Source organism: Rhinolophus sinicus, linkage group LG11 (genome assembly GCF_036562045.2).
Source record: "Rhinolophus sinicus isolate RSC01 linkage group LG11, ASM3656204v1, whole genome shotgun sequence".
Lineage (NCBI taxonomy): Eukaryota > Metazoa > Chordata > Mammalia > Chiroptera > Rhinolophidae > Rhinolophus > Rhinolophus sinicus.
This window is the reverse complement of record NC_133760.1, coordinates 51,030,563-51,045,665: the sequence shown is the minus strand read 5'-3', so window position 1 is coordinate 51,045,665 and position 15,103 is coordinate 51,030,563. Positions and strand designations below refer to the sequence as shown.

The 15,103-nt window shown below is 52.6% G+C and overlaps 1 protein-coding gene across 2 annotated transcripts; it reads left to right on the top strand.

Moving 5' to 3' along the window:
* Window positions 1–209: 209 nt before the first annotated feature.
* NOM1 (nucleolar protein with MIF4G domain 1) lies at window positions 210–14,811 on the top strand. Of its 2 annotated transcripts, none has more exons than XM_019742514.2 (11): window positions 210–1,263; window positions 2,065–2,189; window positions 3,212–3,407; window positions 6,685–7,008; window positions 8,719–8,829; window positions 9,557–9,724; window positions 10,482–10,603; window positions 11,456–11,588; window positions 11,979–12,110; window positions 14,025–14,134; window positions 14,466–14,811. In XM_019742514.2, exons 1-11 carry the CDS (start codon window positions 232–234, stop codon window positions 14,638–14,640), a joined length of 2,628 nt encoding a protein of 875 aa, XP_019598073.2. In that variant the 5' UTR covers window positions 210–231; the 3' UTR covers window positions 14,641–14,811. The 2 variants fall into 2 exon arrangements, with proteins under 2 accessions (XP_019598073.2, XP_074171133.1); XM_074315032.1 differs by having other exon boundaries at window positions 220–1,263; window positions 2,062–2,189.
* Window positions 14,812–15,103: the final 292 nt, after the last annotated feature.

Genomic DNA, 15,103 nt, shown 5'->3' with positions numbered 1-15,103 from the left:
GCCTCTTTACACAATCTGTGGGGTGTTTTGTTTTTTTTCCATTTATGAAATGAGAACGTGTTTGCCTACTCACAATGAACTTCAAATAGGCGCACTCGCTACTGTGCGGTTCCCTGCGCTGCCGCCCATCCGCCAGCAGGGGCCGCCGCCCCGCCCCGCCCCGCCCCCCCAGCCCCGTGTAGCGCGGAAGTCCCGCCCCGGACGGAAGTCAGCGTCGGTGCGTCCCGGAAGATGGCGGCGTCCACGAGTGTTGGAGCGTCAGGCTGGGGCGGCAGCCGGCGGCGACCGGCCCGTAGTAAGCGCGGAAGCGGGCGCGGGCGCGGGCTGCCCCGCGGGCCTCGGGGCGGCGGGGCGGGGGTCCTGAAGCGGCTAAAGCTGGCGGTGGAGGAGTTTGTGCAGGCGACCTCCGAGGGAGCGAGCCCGGGTGGCCGCGAGGGACTCCGCGCGGAGGGGCGCGTGCGTCCCGGCGGGAGGAGAAGCCGCAGGGAGCTGAGGAAGGAGAAGCGACACCTGAGGAAGGCGCGCCGGCTTCAGCGGACCACAGGCTCCGCGCAGGGTCCAGGCCCGGGCGGCGGTGACGGAGCCGGGGTAGCGAGCGATCCCCGGGCGGAGGGGGGTCAGGAGCAGGGCGTCCAGCCGTCCTCACGTCGGGCCCCACGGCTGCCACCTCCCCAGGCCAAGGGGCTGCCACCTCCCCAGGCCAAGGCCGCCCCGGCCCACGCCCCGGCCAGGGGACAGCGCGAGAGAACCAGGCCCTCGGCAGCCGCGGCCGCCGCCGCTCGGAAACGGGCACTTCTGGCAGCCAACGAGGAGGAGGATCGGGAGATCCGAAAGCTGGAGCGGTGCCTCGGCTTGAACAAGCGCAGAAGGAAGGACGACGCCAGCTCCGTGCCGCCCAGCTTTGCCCGCGATGGACTCGACTACATTCTGGGAGCCCTGGGGTCGGGGGACAGTAGTGGCTTGTACGAAAGCAGCAGCGAGCAGGAGGAAGATGCCACCCAGACACTCCCCGAAAGCGATTTGGAGAGTGACACCGAGGACGAATGGGGAGAGGAGGAGGGCGTGGAAGAGAAGGACGAGCCGCAGGTAGACGCTGGAGCGCAGAGCGAGGAAGAGGAGGAGGAGGCGGTCCAGGAGGAAAAGCGAGAAACCCAAGAAGCAGAAGGGAGAGTGAGGGAAAAAAGGGAGGGAAAGAGAGTTCATTTTGCAGAGGATGAAGAAAGAAGTAAAAATTCCTCGGAGGTTGTTGGCGCAGCGCCTCAGGTACGGTGTGAACACCTGGGTCCTCAGATACCTCTCAGAAAAACGGGTGGGGGCGGGGCGTGGGGCAGGGGCACAGTTGATGTATTGGTAATTGTGTGAGCTGAGTGTGTAAATCGGCTTATTCTGTCTACTTTTATGTTTTTAAGTTTCCGTAATGAGTTAAGGGAGAAAACTTCTCTAGAGACCTTTGTATCCCAGTGACTTAATGGCCACCCCACTGTTGATCATCTAGGGGACAGTGAGCAGTGGGTTGGTTTTGATTTTATCATGTAAATTTGGATGTTAGTTTTGAATAAGCTTGAAATTCTTTTAGAGTACTGTCCCTCAAAAACTGGGAGGAAGGCGTGGAAGAGAAGGACGAGCCGCAGGTAGACGCTGGAGCGCAGAGCGAGGAAGAGGAGGAGGAGGAGGTCCAGGAGGAAAAGCGAGAAACCCAAGAAGCCCATTTAATTTAGGTGTTTGTGTACAGCCCTGCCTGCCGTAAACTAAGCCCAGACAGACCTGTAGAATACAGGGCTCTGCCGGCAGATCCTGGAGGTGCACAGCAGGTCTGAAGAAATGCAGAGGGGCATGTATTGACGCTAATGTAGGTGGGGACCCCCACAGACTGCTGAGTGGAGTAAGCCCAGCACTGTCCTGGGCACTCGGTCAACACGTGACATCTACAGAGTAGACATGGTCAGTAGTTACAGCTTCTGCCAGTTTGGGAAAATTAACATGTAAAGATGGGTATAGCGAAGGAAAAAGTGAGATTTGTTCAGTGTACATTTTTTGTAATTTATTTTTTGTGTTTTCAAGCAGAGTCTTTGTGAAAATGGTGACAGGTACATCCCACCCCATGTAAGGCGGGCTGAGGAGACAGTGAATGCCCAGAAAAGGGAAGAGCGGGAACGGCTGAAGAAGCACGTGCAAGGCCTAATTAACAGGTAACCTCGCAACACCGTCATATCGCGTCTCTTAAAGACGTCTGTTTTCTGAAAATACAGAAACTATCCCAGGCATTAAGCCGGAAGTTAAGGTGTGGGGCTGTTGCCGTGACTGGCTCCTTTCTGTTCCCTTCTTGATATCGCTGGACCTGGACAAGCAGGATGCCCACCTTTGCTCTTTGGTACTTTGAGCCCTTGAGCTTGAGAGCAGCAACACTGCCCACGTGGATGTTCTGACAAGTCCCAAAACGGGGGTAGCAGGCTGCCCTCCTCCCTGCGGGGTCGAGTGAGGGCCCCACGGTGGGCCGCCATGCCCTTTGCTTGTTCTCCATCTGCGTCTCACACCAGAGGCTCTGGGTCCCCACCCCACAGCCAAGACAGAACCGTCCCGGCACTGGACGTTTCTCTCAGACTATGCTTATGGTCACGCAAACCACCCTCCCACTGCTTTTTTAAACATTTCTTTTTAGTTAAAACACTGTTCCCGTGGTACAGCCTGGATTCTACTGAACAGGCCGTTTGGGTGCACAGTGTGAGCATAGGCACAGACACAGTGTGTACGCGGTGTGCACAGACGTCCCTTCCCCATAAGCAGGGCAGCCTTTTCTCAGCGTCAGGCACTGCAGGTTTTCTGCCAGCGGGAAAATGGAAGCTAGAGGCTTTCCCAACAACGCATACTGATGTGCAAGTGTGATTCCCGGCCTCTGCCTGGGGACAAGGGTCAGCTCCCCGGGGGCATTGTCACCGCAGTCTGTGGTCTTACAGGGAGGCCTGCGTGTCCTTCGCTGTGGGGCGCTTCAGCTGGAGAGACAACAGTCGCACATTAAGGGTCCAGAAGTGTGTGTGTTGTGTGCGGTGGAAGCTGGGTCATTGGGGCAAGCCAATAAGAATTGTTCACAGGGCAATGTGTACACAAAATAGGACGTGTTGGTAGTACTGATAGCTTTTGCATTTCTTTTAATTGACCTGAAAGTAATTCCTCTTTTGAAACGTCGTGTGGCTGTCTTTTCAATCGTCTGCAGGTTGAGTGAACCCAACATGGCCTCCATAAGCGCACAGCTGGAGGAGCTGTATATGGCGCACAGCAGGAAGGACATGAACGACACTCTGACGGGTGTCCTCATGAGCGCCTGCGCCCCGGCCGTGGCCGTGCCCAGCCGGCTGGTGATGGAGCACATGCTCTTGGTCAGCATTCTTCACCGCACCGTGGGAATCGAGGTAGGGCTCTGTCGGGCTCTAAACGTGCTTGTTTCCATGACAGACCTCAGAAGGCTCAGTACAACTCGTCTGTCTCCCATCATCCGTGGCCACGTGTGGGGAGCCCTTGGTTTGGCTCAGCGTCCGCTTCTGTGTCTGGGCCGTTCGAGCATGTTTGTCACCCATTACGCCTCGGACGGCCTTCCTTTTCTTGGTGTTCCCCACGTTAACACTGGCTTGTTTCAGACGTTCAGAGTACAGTGGTTTGTGTGGTCTTGCTCCTGAGAAATTCGTACGTTTTTTCATAAGAAGGCCCCCAGAATGTGAGGTGAAACTGGACGCCCAGTGAGAGCTGTGCGACAGGCCTGGCTGGGCCGCCAGGTGGCCCGGAGGCCTTCCGAGCCTGTGTGTCGTCTGGGGTGGAGCTGCAGCGGCCCCCTCGTGGGGTCTCCATCAGGATTAAATCAGACGCTGTGAAGCGCCTAATGGGTGCTGCTGAGTAAACAGTTGTCCCCACCCCACTCTGTATTTGGCCCTTGCTCAGTGACCCTCGGAGTTAGCTCTGGTTCCGCAGTCACCTACCCCCTCCGGGGTCGTAACCTCCTCTGTCGTAAGCTCCCTGGCCCGTACTCTTCCCCTCGGTGGAGCTGATCCAGGAGTTCATACTAAGGTGGGTGGATGGGCGGTGACTCAGCCAGTGAGGCTTACATTTCCCGGATGACAGTTTTATTCTGAACGTGTTGGTCACGTGGATCTTTACATGGTAGTGTCTTAAAGGTGGTCTTTACTTTCTCCGCCTCTGACAGCCCTCCTACCAAGAACAGGCCTCGCGGCAGAGCACTGCAGGTCTGACCTGGTGCAAGTACACACACTTGATGTCCTCGTCACGGTCGCTCCTCTGGGTCCCCGACGAGATAAGCAGGGCAGACACTGATTGAACCCCCCCCCCCCCTTGGCAGATGCAGGGAGCCACAGAAGAGCTGTGTGACGGTCCTGAGAGCGTAGGCTGTGAAAGGACTCTGGAACTTGTTCTCAGCTTCTAAGCTGGTTACAGCGGCACTGCTCTTCCATCCCTTTATTTTTCGATACTTTGTTCTCTGTCATAGTCTAAAAATCATCTGCAGTCTCAGAGTGGGGCTCTTACCTTAAAGTGCTCAAACTTGCCAAAATGAATTCTTCGTGCTGTGAGGGGTTTTGCCATGACAGCCATGTGGTGTGTGGGGACGCCGCTGCCTGCGTCCAGAGCATGGCTCTGCCACACACCAGCCGTCATTCGTGACCTCTGCCTCTGTGGCTTGTCCTCTGTAGAGTTGGTGTAGCGACATTTACGAGGCCTGGCCCCTGGAAGTGCTTAGTAACTTCGCATGAAAGATGGAGAGTCTGGGACCTAGTGGGTGTCGGGGGTCGGGGGACAGAGGACAGAAGGGGGGACAGAGGACAGAAGAGAGGCTCAGGCCCCGAGTCCTCTGGGTGGCAGGACTGTCCTGGCTGTGTGCGCACCAGCAGTTGAGGGAGTTGCTCCCCTCACGTAAGGGCTTCGTTTCTAAAGACTGAGCTCATTTTCACTAACGACGTCTAGTCACGCTCTGCATATCGACACGGAGGGGATCATGGGACACCGCTCCTAGTGCCTGTGGTGCCAGGGCTTCCTTAGTGTCCCGTGGTCCTGTGTCAGGCCGGGTGCTTCCTAACCTGACGGTTTCAGCACAGGCAGCATTTGACACTCTGGTAAAAGCCGTAGACCTGACCGCCCACAGCACAGCAGGGACTCACTGGGCTTGAAAACTGAGGTTATCGGTCTGAAACCTTCATTAATGGGATGAAGGACACGGAAATGATGCATTCCAAGGGAGTCATTGCAATACTTTCACTAACAACACCCCTGGAGCGGCTGCCAGAGGATGAGCTCTCCGGGTGCTGCTTCTGTGAAGCTCCCCATTCTGTCAGAAGAAGCGTGTCCTCAGGGACTCGGGGAAGGAAAAGCGTGCCGTGGGTTCCATGGGGTCAGTTACAGAATTGCTTCTGAGTCATTCAGAAATCAGAATCTGCAGATTGGTGTTAAAATCCCAAGTCAGAATTACCATGCATGCTTAGAAAACGTCGGCAGCATGAATGTTCCTCCTGTTTTTAAATGCTATACTAAGTTACATTTTATTTTGAAGACATGAAGTGGAATCTAAAATGTTGACAAATTTTGACATAAGTAATTCCATTCGTGTGTTGAAAACGTACCTGAGTATATCTTTTGCCTGAACTTTTCTTGATGTCCGCAGAATTCTAGTTTTTTTAGTTACATTTGAACATGATATAGTGGCAACAGGAGGATACACTTTTCAGGTGTATCGTTAGTGAGGGGCTTGAGGGGTATTTCCACATGAGACCTGTTGATTCTCACTCAGGTCTTTATAAACAAGGCGCATGCCCAGCCTCCCAAGCCGGCCTCTGTGGAGTCACTTCCCCCCTGCCTATCGGCACCTTGTCTGGAATCTTCTAGCATTTATCTGCTGTTTAGCAGTGACGTGTATATGGCCCTCTCCTGTCTGGTTGGTCTCATCTGCACCCCCGATTCTAACTGTCACTCGTGCTCTCCAGCCAGCCCTGCCTGGAGTTCTGTGGCTCCATCTGATGACACCTTAAACTGGTTCTGTGCAGTCCACTCACCTGCTCTTCCCAACGCCTGTTACCCAGACTTTCGGTCTTCCACCTGCAATGGCCAGCCTCACCTGCCATTCCTGTCTCTGGGTCACTCTTGTGCCCAGTCCCCCTTCCCGGGGCCGGCACAGCTGCGGTCATTCAGGTCATCGTTTGTCGGCTAGACCATCACCATTACTCCGTCCATATACCACCACGTCCTGCTTCCGTCTTCTCCCTCCAGGCTCAGCCTGAGCTTGAGAAGTGAGCGGCGATCGATAGTAGTACAGTTCAGAGACGTAGACGCGTCCTTAACGTGTTGAAGGATTTGTTCCAAGGAGCCAGAATGGCTGCCGGCCCGAAATACCAGCGTGTTGGTCTTAAAGACGAGAGGGCATGTTTACAGTGAAGGTTGGATGCTGTGCTGCCCTGTGTTGTCATTTCTTAGTCCGTGTTTTCGCACAGATAACACACTGTGCACTCAGGCTTACCTTTTGACAGTTTATGGCCTGTTGGAGTTCATATCCGACCACGTCAATTTTTCGCGTTAGTTTTAAAAATACTAATTCTTTCAAGTTTGTTGAAAGAGGAAGGGGGATCCCTGAGAACGGCTGGCCCTCACGGTTGTCACGTGCTTGCAGTGATGTTTGGTGTCCCCTTTCTCCAGGTCGGAGCTCACTTTCTGGAGGCCGTGGTGAGGAGGTTTGACGACGTCTATCAAAACGGAAGTGAAGGGAAGGAGTGTGATAACCTGTTTACCATCGTTGCCCATTTGTACAACTTCCATGTGGTACAGTCTCTTCTCATCTTCGACGTGTTGAAAAAACTGACTGGGACTTTCACAGAAAAGGACATTGAGTTGATCCTGCTGATGCTGAAACACGTCGGCTTTTCATTGAGGAAAGATGATGCTCTGTCCCTGAAGGAACTCATCTCTGAGACGCAGGCCAAAGCCAGTGGGGCACACGGCAAATTCCAGGACCAGACCAGGGTACGAGCACGTCACCTCACCCGCTTCCTAAGTGCCTGGACGCTCCCAAACTGACCAGAGTTTAAAATAACTATTCGGGGTAAATAGTACCTTTCATTTCCTGGTGCTCCTGTCCTCTGCCTCGTTGGGTTTGATGGCTGTGTCTTCAGTATGTGAGCAAACTTGTTTCTTTATTAAGAACTCGGGTACTTGGTGAGTTTCAGAATCAGTTTACTTAACAGTCTTCCATTCAAAAACCTGTCTGCTGCAGAGGGCCGATGGCACCGGGCTCAAAGCCGGGCCTCCCGGGTTCCGGCTCTGCCACTTGACAGCATCGTGACCAAGTCTTCTGGGCTTCAGGTCCCCATCAAGGAAATGGGGCTGATCATGGCTCCTGCCTCCTTTGCTGTTTGGGGGTACGGGAGGGCGTGGGGAGCCCCCTAACGGAGGATGGGCTGCGGCTTGTGTGAGGAGCCCACAGGAGCAGGTCAGAGGCCTCCTCAGGGTCCTTGCAAACCTCACAAGGAGTTGGGATTTTGTTCTAGAGACATGTGAAGCATTCTGAGCAGGTACATGACGTGGGAAGTGTTCGTGCTAGTGGTCACGTCGGTTACAGTATAGAGGAGGCAGGTGGTCAGGCACGGAGCTGCCATTCGGGGGTCGGGGACCATGGTGGGAGGGCTAGCATAGTCAGGTGTGTGGGTTCAGGACTTAGGGGTGACCAGACTGGGTGTGGGTTGGGAGACCTGGAGGAAAGTGGGTCAGGGCTCAGCCCAGGTTCCCAGCTTGGGCCTTCTGTGGGCAGCAGTACACTCTGGAGCGGACAAACTCATGAGGGAAAAGTGGCCCGTTTCTGAAATCCCAAAACGAGAGCCCCTGGGTTCGCAGGGAGGATGCGTGGGCTGAGCCCTAGGAGGGGGTCGTGGGAGCCTTGAGGTTATGGAGCGCCGACATTTGGAGGTGTGGTGGGGGAAGCAGAGCCTAAAGAAGGCCCCAGGGCAGCCGAACTGTCCCGAGGAAGAACTTGGCCCATGCTGAAGGCTCGGAGGTCAAGTTTAAAACAAGTCAGCAGAGACCGGAAGTCGATTTCATGGTTGCCTAGGGTTGGGGCAGTGGGGGACAGAAGGGGGTGACTGTTAGTAGGTTTGGAGTTTCTTTTGGGGGGTGCTGAAAATGTTTGAAAATTGTGACAGTTGCACAACCCTGAATATAATTGTACCCATTAAATGGGTGAGATTTATGGTATGTGAGTTATAGCTCAATAATAAGTTAACATTTGGGGAAATCTCAGAGAAGGGTGTTTGGGAATTCTCAGTACTGTTCTTGCAACTTTTCTATAAGTATGGTATTATTTCCAGTTTAAAACTTAAAAAGTCCAAATGCCGCAGTGGGGAAGAAGTTGACGATACCGCGGAGAGGAGAGGGTAACAGAGCACAATCCGCAGGAAGGCGCTGGCAACTGGGGCTGCGTGATGCGGGCGGGTCAGAGGTGGTGGCGCAGGAGAGGGAGCCTGCGGTCGTGCCGGCGCCCCGGGGAGGGCGGGTGACCGAGGCTTGTTAACATCCTGCAAAGCCCTGCCCAGCCATACATTAGTGCAGGCTGGGACCACCTCTGACGTCATCAGTGATGACCACGTGCACAGAATTGGTTGATTTCTTCCCAAATTGAAGGCTCCATTGTTAGGCCACTTGAAATGATGGTTTTTGTTTCTCTGACTGGCTTGTTTGAAGGTCCGGTTTATGCTGGAGACCATGCTGGCGCTGAAGAATAACGACATGCGTAAGATTCCAGGCTATGACCCCGAGCCTGTGGAGAGGCTGAGGAAGCTGCAAAGAGCTTTGGTAAATCGCGCTCCCTGCTACTGCTTCTGAGCTTCCGCGTCTGCACGAACCACCCCGTGAGAGTAGAGGGTAGTCGGAGCTGCGAGGCAGGGCCCGTCTGGTTAGTAAGAGTTCCCGGAGCTCAAATGGAAACTGGGGGGAGGGGATGTCCCTGTGAGTGGCGGTGGGGGGGTCCCGGTGAGTTAAGCGTCCCCCACACGTAGCCTTTGCTACTTGACTCGGCTGCACAGTAGGTTCGCAGTGGAACCCTCTGGTCACTTGGGAAGAGGGCGGGCCAGGGGCCACCCAGACCAGTAACATTAGCCCCGGGGCCGAGGGACTCATCTGTTCAGGCTCCCTAGGGGGGCCCCAGCTGAGACCCTCTGGCCTCCCCAGTCAGGGTGAGTCCGTCAGATCCAGAACGTGGACTCCAGCCGACCACAGGCCGCTGCCGGTCGCGTGCCTTCCGCCAGCCTGATGGGGCTCCTGGTGGCCTCTGAGTCCGAGCCTCTTCCCCTGCTGTGGCAATGGTGTTTGGGGTGACCCCAGCACCAGCAGACCTCAGACGCGGCTCCTGGGTGTGCGCCTCCCACTTGGCATTATTCCAGGCAGTTTAACATCCGGTTGGCATTGCCTCATCACAACGTCCCTGCACCAGAAATGCCGTCGTCAGAAACCAAAGCCTGGGGTGGTGGCATGCAGACTGGATTGGCTGCAGCATCTCACCAGTTCCTTTTCTTTCCATCAGGTGCGTGGCGCTGGCTCCAGCCCGGAAACTCAGCTGCGTGTCTCCTGGGATGGCATCCTGAACGCCAAGCACACTGGGCGATGGTGGATCGTGGGGTCCGCCTGGAGCGGGGCCCCCATGATTGACGGCACTCAGCAGAAGGTCCCGCAGAAGCAGCTGGCAGGCACAGTAGGTGACCCCGTGCTCACTGCTACCAGGCATGTCCCCGTGTCTCACTGGCTTTCCCTACAGCGGCCACCTAGTATTTTTTGGACTTAACTTGAAGACCTTATAGAAATTGCTAGCTTTCTAATACAATTTAATTTAGTTTCTGTTGTTACTTTCTAAAAGATTTGTCGAAAGCTAAGAAACATGTTGCATAAAAGACTAGAAAGTTGAATGGACTGAGGGGAACAGAAAATCAGAACACTCCTGCTGCAGACAGACCCCAGGCCTTGAGACGCAGACATTGTCTCCAGGAGAGGTGGCTGCTGGTCCTGTAACCTCGGATTTCAAATTGTCAGAATTCTTTGTATTGCTTATTAACTGAAGTCCATGTTACTCAGATCGCCTTTCTTTTCCCCTGGTGTCCTCTTTCTGTCCCAGGATTCCACGTCACACTTGGTTGTGCTGTGCTGGCTCTTGCAGCAGTGACCTCTTATCCCCGTTTTATTTCATTGTTGCTGAGCCTCACAGGTCGTGCAGCTCCTGGAGTCTCTGAACCTGTGTTGTTCTCTTCCGGGGCTGCCGTGTCTCCTTGTGGTTTTCCTCTTTGTGGGGGTTGCCCGAGAATAGAGGCTTAGCGTCTACAGCCATGTATTTACCTATAATTTCACTTAGGCTTACATCAAGCCACAAAATCACACGTGATTTTTTAGAAACCCAGCTTGAGTTCCAGGTTTCATTGCAACACTCACATGACCTGTGCCTCGGCATCCCTCTTCAGGTCAGCGCGAAGGTGCTGGAACTCGCGCGCAAGCAGCGGATGAACACTGACGTCCGGAGGAACATATTTTGTACGATAATGACAAGTGAAGACTTCCTGGACGCATTTGAAAAGCTTCTAAAGTGAGCGTCTGTGTGAATGAGCTGCGGTTTGACTGTTGTTGTTGGAATAAGAGGCTCAGTTTGCGTCTTGCTGGGGCTGCTGGGAGGGGCCGGGGTGGCCCTGGCCCTCGTGCCCTGGGCAGCAGCAGCCGACGCTCCTGCCAGCTGGCCGCTGTGCGCTCCCGCTGAGAGCATTTCTGAGTTGCTTGGATCAAAAGTATGAGGTGACCAGCTGGTAATTCTCAGTGGCTATTGGTCATTACAAATTGCTTAAAATCTTCAGATTAACGTTGTCTTCTAATCATTTCCAGTTTAAGAACTTCCTGGTAGCTCCTCTAATTAGTTGTAATAAACTTTAAAAAGTTTACCTGTGTCCTTTTGCAAAGCACGCTAAACAGATGAAATATTCATTGTCCTTGTTTGCTTCAAATTCAGGATGAGATACAGGGAAACGTTACAGGACTACGAACGTTGCCCAGACCCAGCACTGCGCACTGAGAGGACGGGTCTCACTGTGTGTGGATTAGCCCGTACATTTTGAAAACATGAGGAAGTTAGTGCGATAGCAAGAGCCTGACTGGGGCCTGCTGTTGAGTGTCTGTCCTGTTTCTTGTCGTTCGGGCATCAGTCAGCGGCCTCTGTGGGTGGCACAGACCCCAGGCCAAGGTGTCCCCTCCTCCTTCACCACTTTGTCGCGAACCCTGAGGTCTGAGAGGTTAGGGCCGGGCCTCTAACTCCTGTCTTATTCCCCCACCCCCTCCGCCCGGCTTCCTTTTAACCAAACTGCAGACAGGCTGCGTTCCTCGGAAGGATTTCTGCCTGAACCTGCTAAAATGTGGCAAGTCACAGCTTTGTCGTCACTCTGTTCTATAGGCTTGGGCTTAAGGATCAGCAGGCGAGAGAGATCGTTCATGTCCTCGTGGATTGCTGCCTTCAGGAGAAAGCGTACAACCCTTTCTACGCATTCCTAGCTGCCAAGTTTTGTGACTATGAAAGGAGCTTCCAGGTGACTGCCAGCAGGCCGCCCGTCCCACTCGCTCCACCCACCTCCGAGTCAGGAGCCCACCCTGTGCGAGAGCTGTGCGAGGGGACTGTCACAGGAGGGGGTGGCACTGCCTGGTGGCCTGAGGAGTGTCTCTGGCTTCACGCTGCCCCATCCTTTTCAGTGTTATTTTCTATTGTACCGATTGGGAGGAAATGACTGCAGCCACAGAAATTACTGGGAAGCTGTTTCAAACTGTACGTAGGGAAGAGAAGTGTGGTTGCTCCTAAAAGGCTTGGTTTTTAGGCTCCTGAAGATGAGTGAGTGTGGAGTACCTTTCGATTGTATTCTTAGTGATTTATTCTCCTAATTTGTTCATTTAAATTTTCTTTTTCTTTTTATTTGTTATATTAGATGACTTTCCAGTTCAGCATATGGGACAAATTTCGGGACTTAGAAAATTTGCCAGCCACTAATTTTTCTAATTTGGTCCATCTGGTGGCCCACTTGCTGAAGACAAAATCGCTTCCACTTTCCATCCTAAAGGTTTGTGTCACAGAGAAAATTACTGAAAGCAATGAAATTGCTAATACAATTGTTTCTATTTGGTACCTTAAAAAGTACATTTCCTCCGATTCTGAGACAGGATTCATGGTCCCAGCCGTCAGAGAAAACAGCCAGAGGAGCACGCAGTGTGAGTTGCCTGGTAAATGGACACAGTCACTGCTTGTGCTCATCGAAGTGAATCGGTTTCGGGGTTCGGGGTGATGAGTAGGTCCTAGTTGTGAGTCCTGTGCTGGCCGCTGATAAGATAGGAGAAAGCAGGGGGCGGAGGAGCTGGTCTCAGCGACAAGGTGCCGCCCTGGCCGTACCGCCCTTTGCTGTAGGCATTGAAGTGCTGGGCGCCCCTCCCCCGTCTCGTTTCCACGCTGTGTCAGAGCCAAGGAAATGCAGATGCCCAGGCGCTGGTCTGCAGCGCGTGGTGAAGCCGGGATGCAGGAGCTGGGCTTTGAGGCGGCCGGCGAAGCAGCACTGGGGACGGGCTGGGAGAACCTGAGGGTCAGAGAGCTCGTGGCCTGGACTGACTTGGGGGCCTTCTCCCTGCTTTGCAGGACAGACTGTAGCTGTGCTTTCCTATTTATATTTATTTATCCATTCACCAGAGCACTTAAACTCGGGCTAACCTTGTGTCTCTTTGGAGCATGGGGTAGGGTTTGGGCCACTGTACTGAAAATGAAGGCACTGAGCCGTATGCAGCAAGCGATCCCCCTTTATCCACGGGGATCGTGCCAAGACCCCCAGTGGGTGCCTGAAACTACAGATAGTACCCAACTCTGCATATACTATGCTTTTTCCTATATGTACATCCCTATGGTAAAGTTTAATTTGTAAGTTAGGCGCAGTAAGAGATAACAGTAATAGCTAATAGTAAACTGGAGGAATTATAACACCATGCTGTAATGAAAGTTATGCGAATATGGTCACTCTCTCAAAATACCTTATTGTCCTGTGCTCACCTTCTTGTAGTGTGAGGTGATACAGTGCCTGCGTGACCAGGTGACGGGAGGCATTGTGACGCAGTGTTAGGCTGCTGCTGACCTTCTGACTTGATGTCCAAAGGAGGGTTGTCTGCTTCAGGTGACCTGATTCATCAGCCGTGACAGGTCAGGGTTCAATGTCAGGAGCAGACGATGCCGATGGTTTGGGAAATTGACTCATTTCTGACTGAAGTTGGCCGCGGGTAACTGAAACCACAGAACGCGAAAGCAAGGTTGAGGGGAACTGCTGGACCACTTCCCAAAACCGGAGTAGGATGCAGTGCCTCCGACGGTGTGGCCTCAGGGCAGGGCCTGCGGTGTCCTTGCAGCTCAGATGTCCTCAACTCAGCCTTGCGGGGCCGTCCTCCCCCAGGCACGCTTTGTGCTCTTGCTGCACCGTCGTACATTTTTTAACCTCTGAGGATAATGTTGTACAGTCACCATACTTAGTATCCTATTACAGTTGTTTTAATTCAACTTGAGTTTGAAATTTACCCATGTTAATATCCACAACTCTGAGTTTATTACTGCTGTATAGTAGTACACTGTATAGTATCTTCTCACGTATATATATGTTTTCTAGGGGACGTATATACGTGAATTAGTCTCTCCTAGTTCTAAATTCTGTGTGTGTGTGTGTGTTTTAATTGGGGGGGGTTTCTTTAAGAATGTGTGTAGATAATACATGTTTCATTTTTAGAAAGTAATTTCCTGATTCCTAAGGTGTACACCCCTGCCAGTGGTGTGTAAGGTTTCCCGTGGCCCCGGGTCCTTGCCAACACTGTTCCTTTTATAAAACTGCCAATAGCCTTATTTAAAGGGCGGAGGGATAATTTTTTTACTCTAATTATTATGTTTGGAAATCATTGAAAAAGTTGGCTAAATCAGTGTGACTTTTTCTTTTCTGTCCTGGTTCTGTTAGGTAGTTGAATTCAGTGAATTGGACAAACCCAGAGTCCACTTTTTACGAAAAGTGTTATATATGCTGTTAATGGAAACAGAAGTTGAAGACCTTGGTTTAATTTTTGCGAGGTATGTTCCCAGCTTGTCCTGATAACACATAGAAAAGAAATGAAGTGAGATTGATTTATAAAAGCAAAGTAGTTGTACTTTGAATGTAGCTTAAATCACTTTCAGTTTTAGTTTTAAGCCAGTGTCATATGCATTAGATTTGGGGAACATGAAATCCACCTAATAGCAAACTAATAGCAATTGCTAGGAAATGGAATGTCTTAAGTTCTTCACTGAGAATTCTGTGTTTAAAAGAAACGAGGTTCTGTGTCCACGTTGGAGACCCCCCAGAACTGAGGCCTAGGAGAGAGTGGTGAGCTCATCGCTGATGCTTTGTGCTGTCCCTTTCCAGGGTGTCGGACAACCCGAAGCTGGGCGTGCTGCGAGAAGGCTTGACGCTCTTCATCAGACACTTCTTGTTGAAGAGCACACAGGCCCCCGGGAGTGCCGAGGAAGCCAACATGCTGAGAGCGAGAGCCGACCTCACCACCAAGGCCCTGCAAGGACGGGCTTCCCTGAGGATGTAGTCGGGGTGGGGTGGGAGGCCGCTGGTCAGCCACGTGTCCTTTCAGACGCACAGGCCTGTACTCTGCTGACTGTAAGAGCTTGGTGCAGCTCTTTCGTGGTCTGTTGTTTTTAAAATATTATATTTGGAAATAATTTTCTGATTCAAGGTAAATACTCTGTGTTTTAAACCATTTGTGTGTGTGTGTGTGTGTGTGTGTGTGTGTGTGTGTGTCTGGCAGGGTAGAGGGAGGAGAGGAAAGAAGACGGGGGGCGGTGCTGGACGGTGTTCTCTCTGATGCGACGGGGGTGTGGTGTGCACGTGTGTACACGCGTGTGTGGTTCTTGTTTTTCAATAGACAGAATGCCCCACCAGAGGGTGCAGTTATCGTAAAGAAAGTGATGCTTCTGAAATCCCTTTTACATATTGCTTAGAAGTTCAAAAACCATCCATTCAATGTGGTACCTGATATTTAATTGACTCTT

What these genes read in the sequence shown, in the direction of transcription:
- NOM1 (XM_074315032.1), top strand. Translation starts at nt 232, where the DNA reads ATGGCGGCGTCCACGAGTGTTGGAGCGTCAGGCTGGGGCGGCAGCCGG. An exon ending in ACCGCACCGTGGGAATCGAG is followed by an intron (nt 3,408 to 6,684) that starts GTAGGGCTCTGT and finishes CCCTTTCTCCAG; the next exon opens with GTCGGAGCTCACTTTCTGGA. An exon ending in AATTCCAGGACCAGACCAGG is followed by an intron (nt 7,009 to 8,718) that starts GTACGAGCACGT and finishes GCTTGTTTGAAG; the next exon opens with GTCCGGTTTATGCTGGAGAC.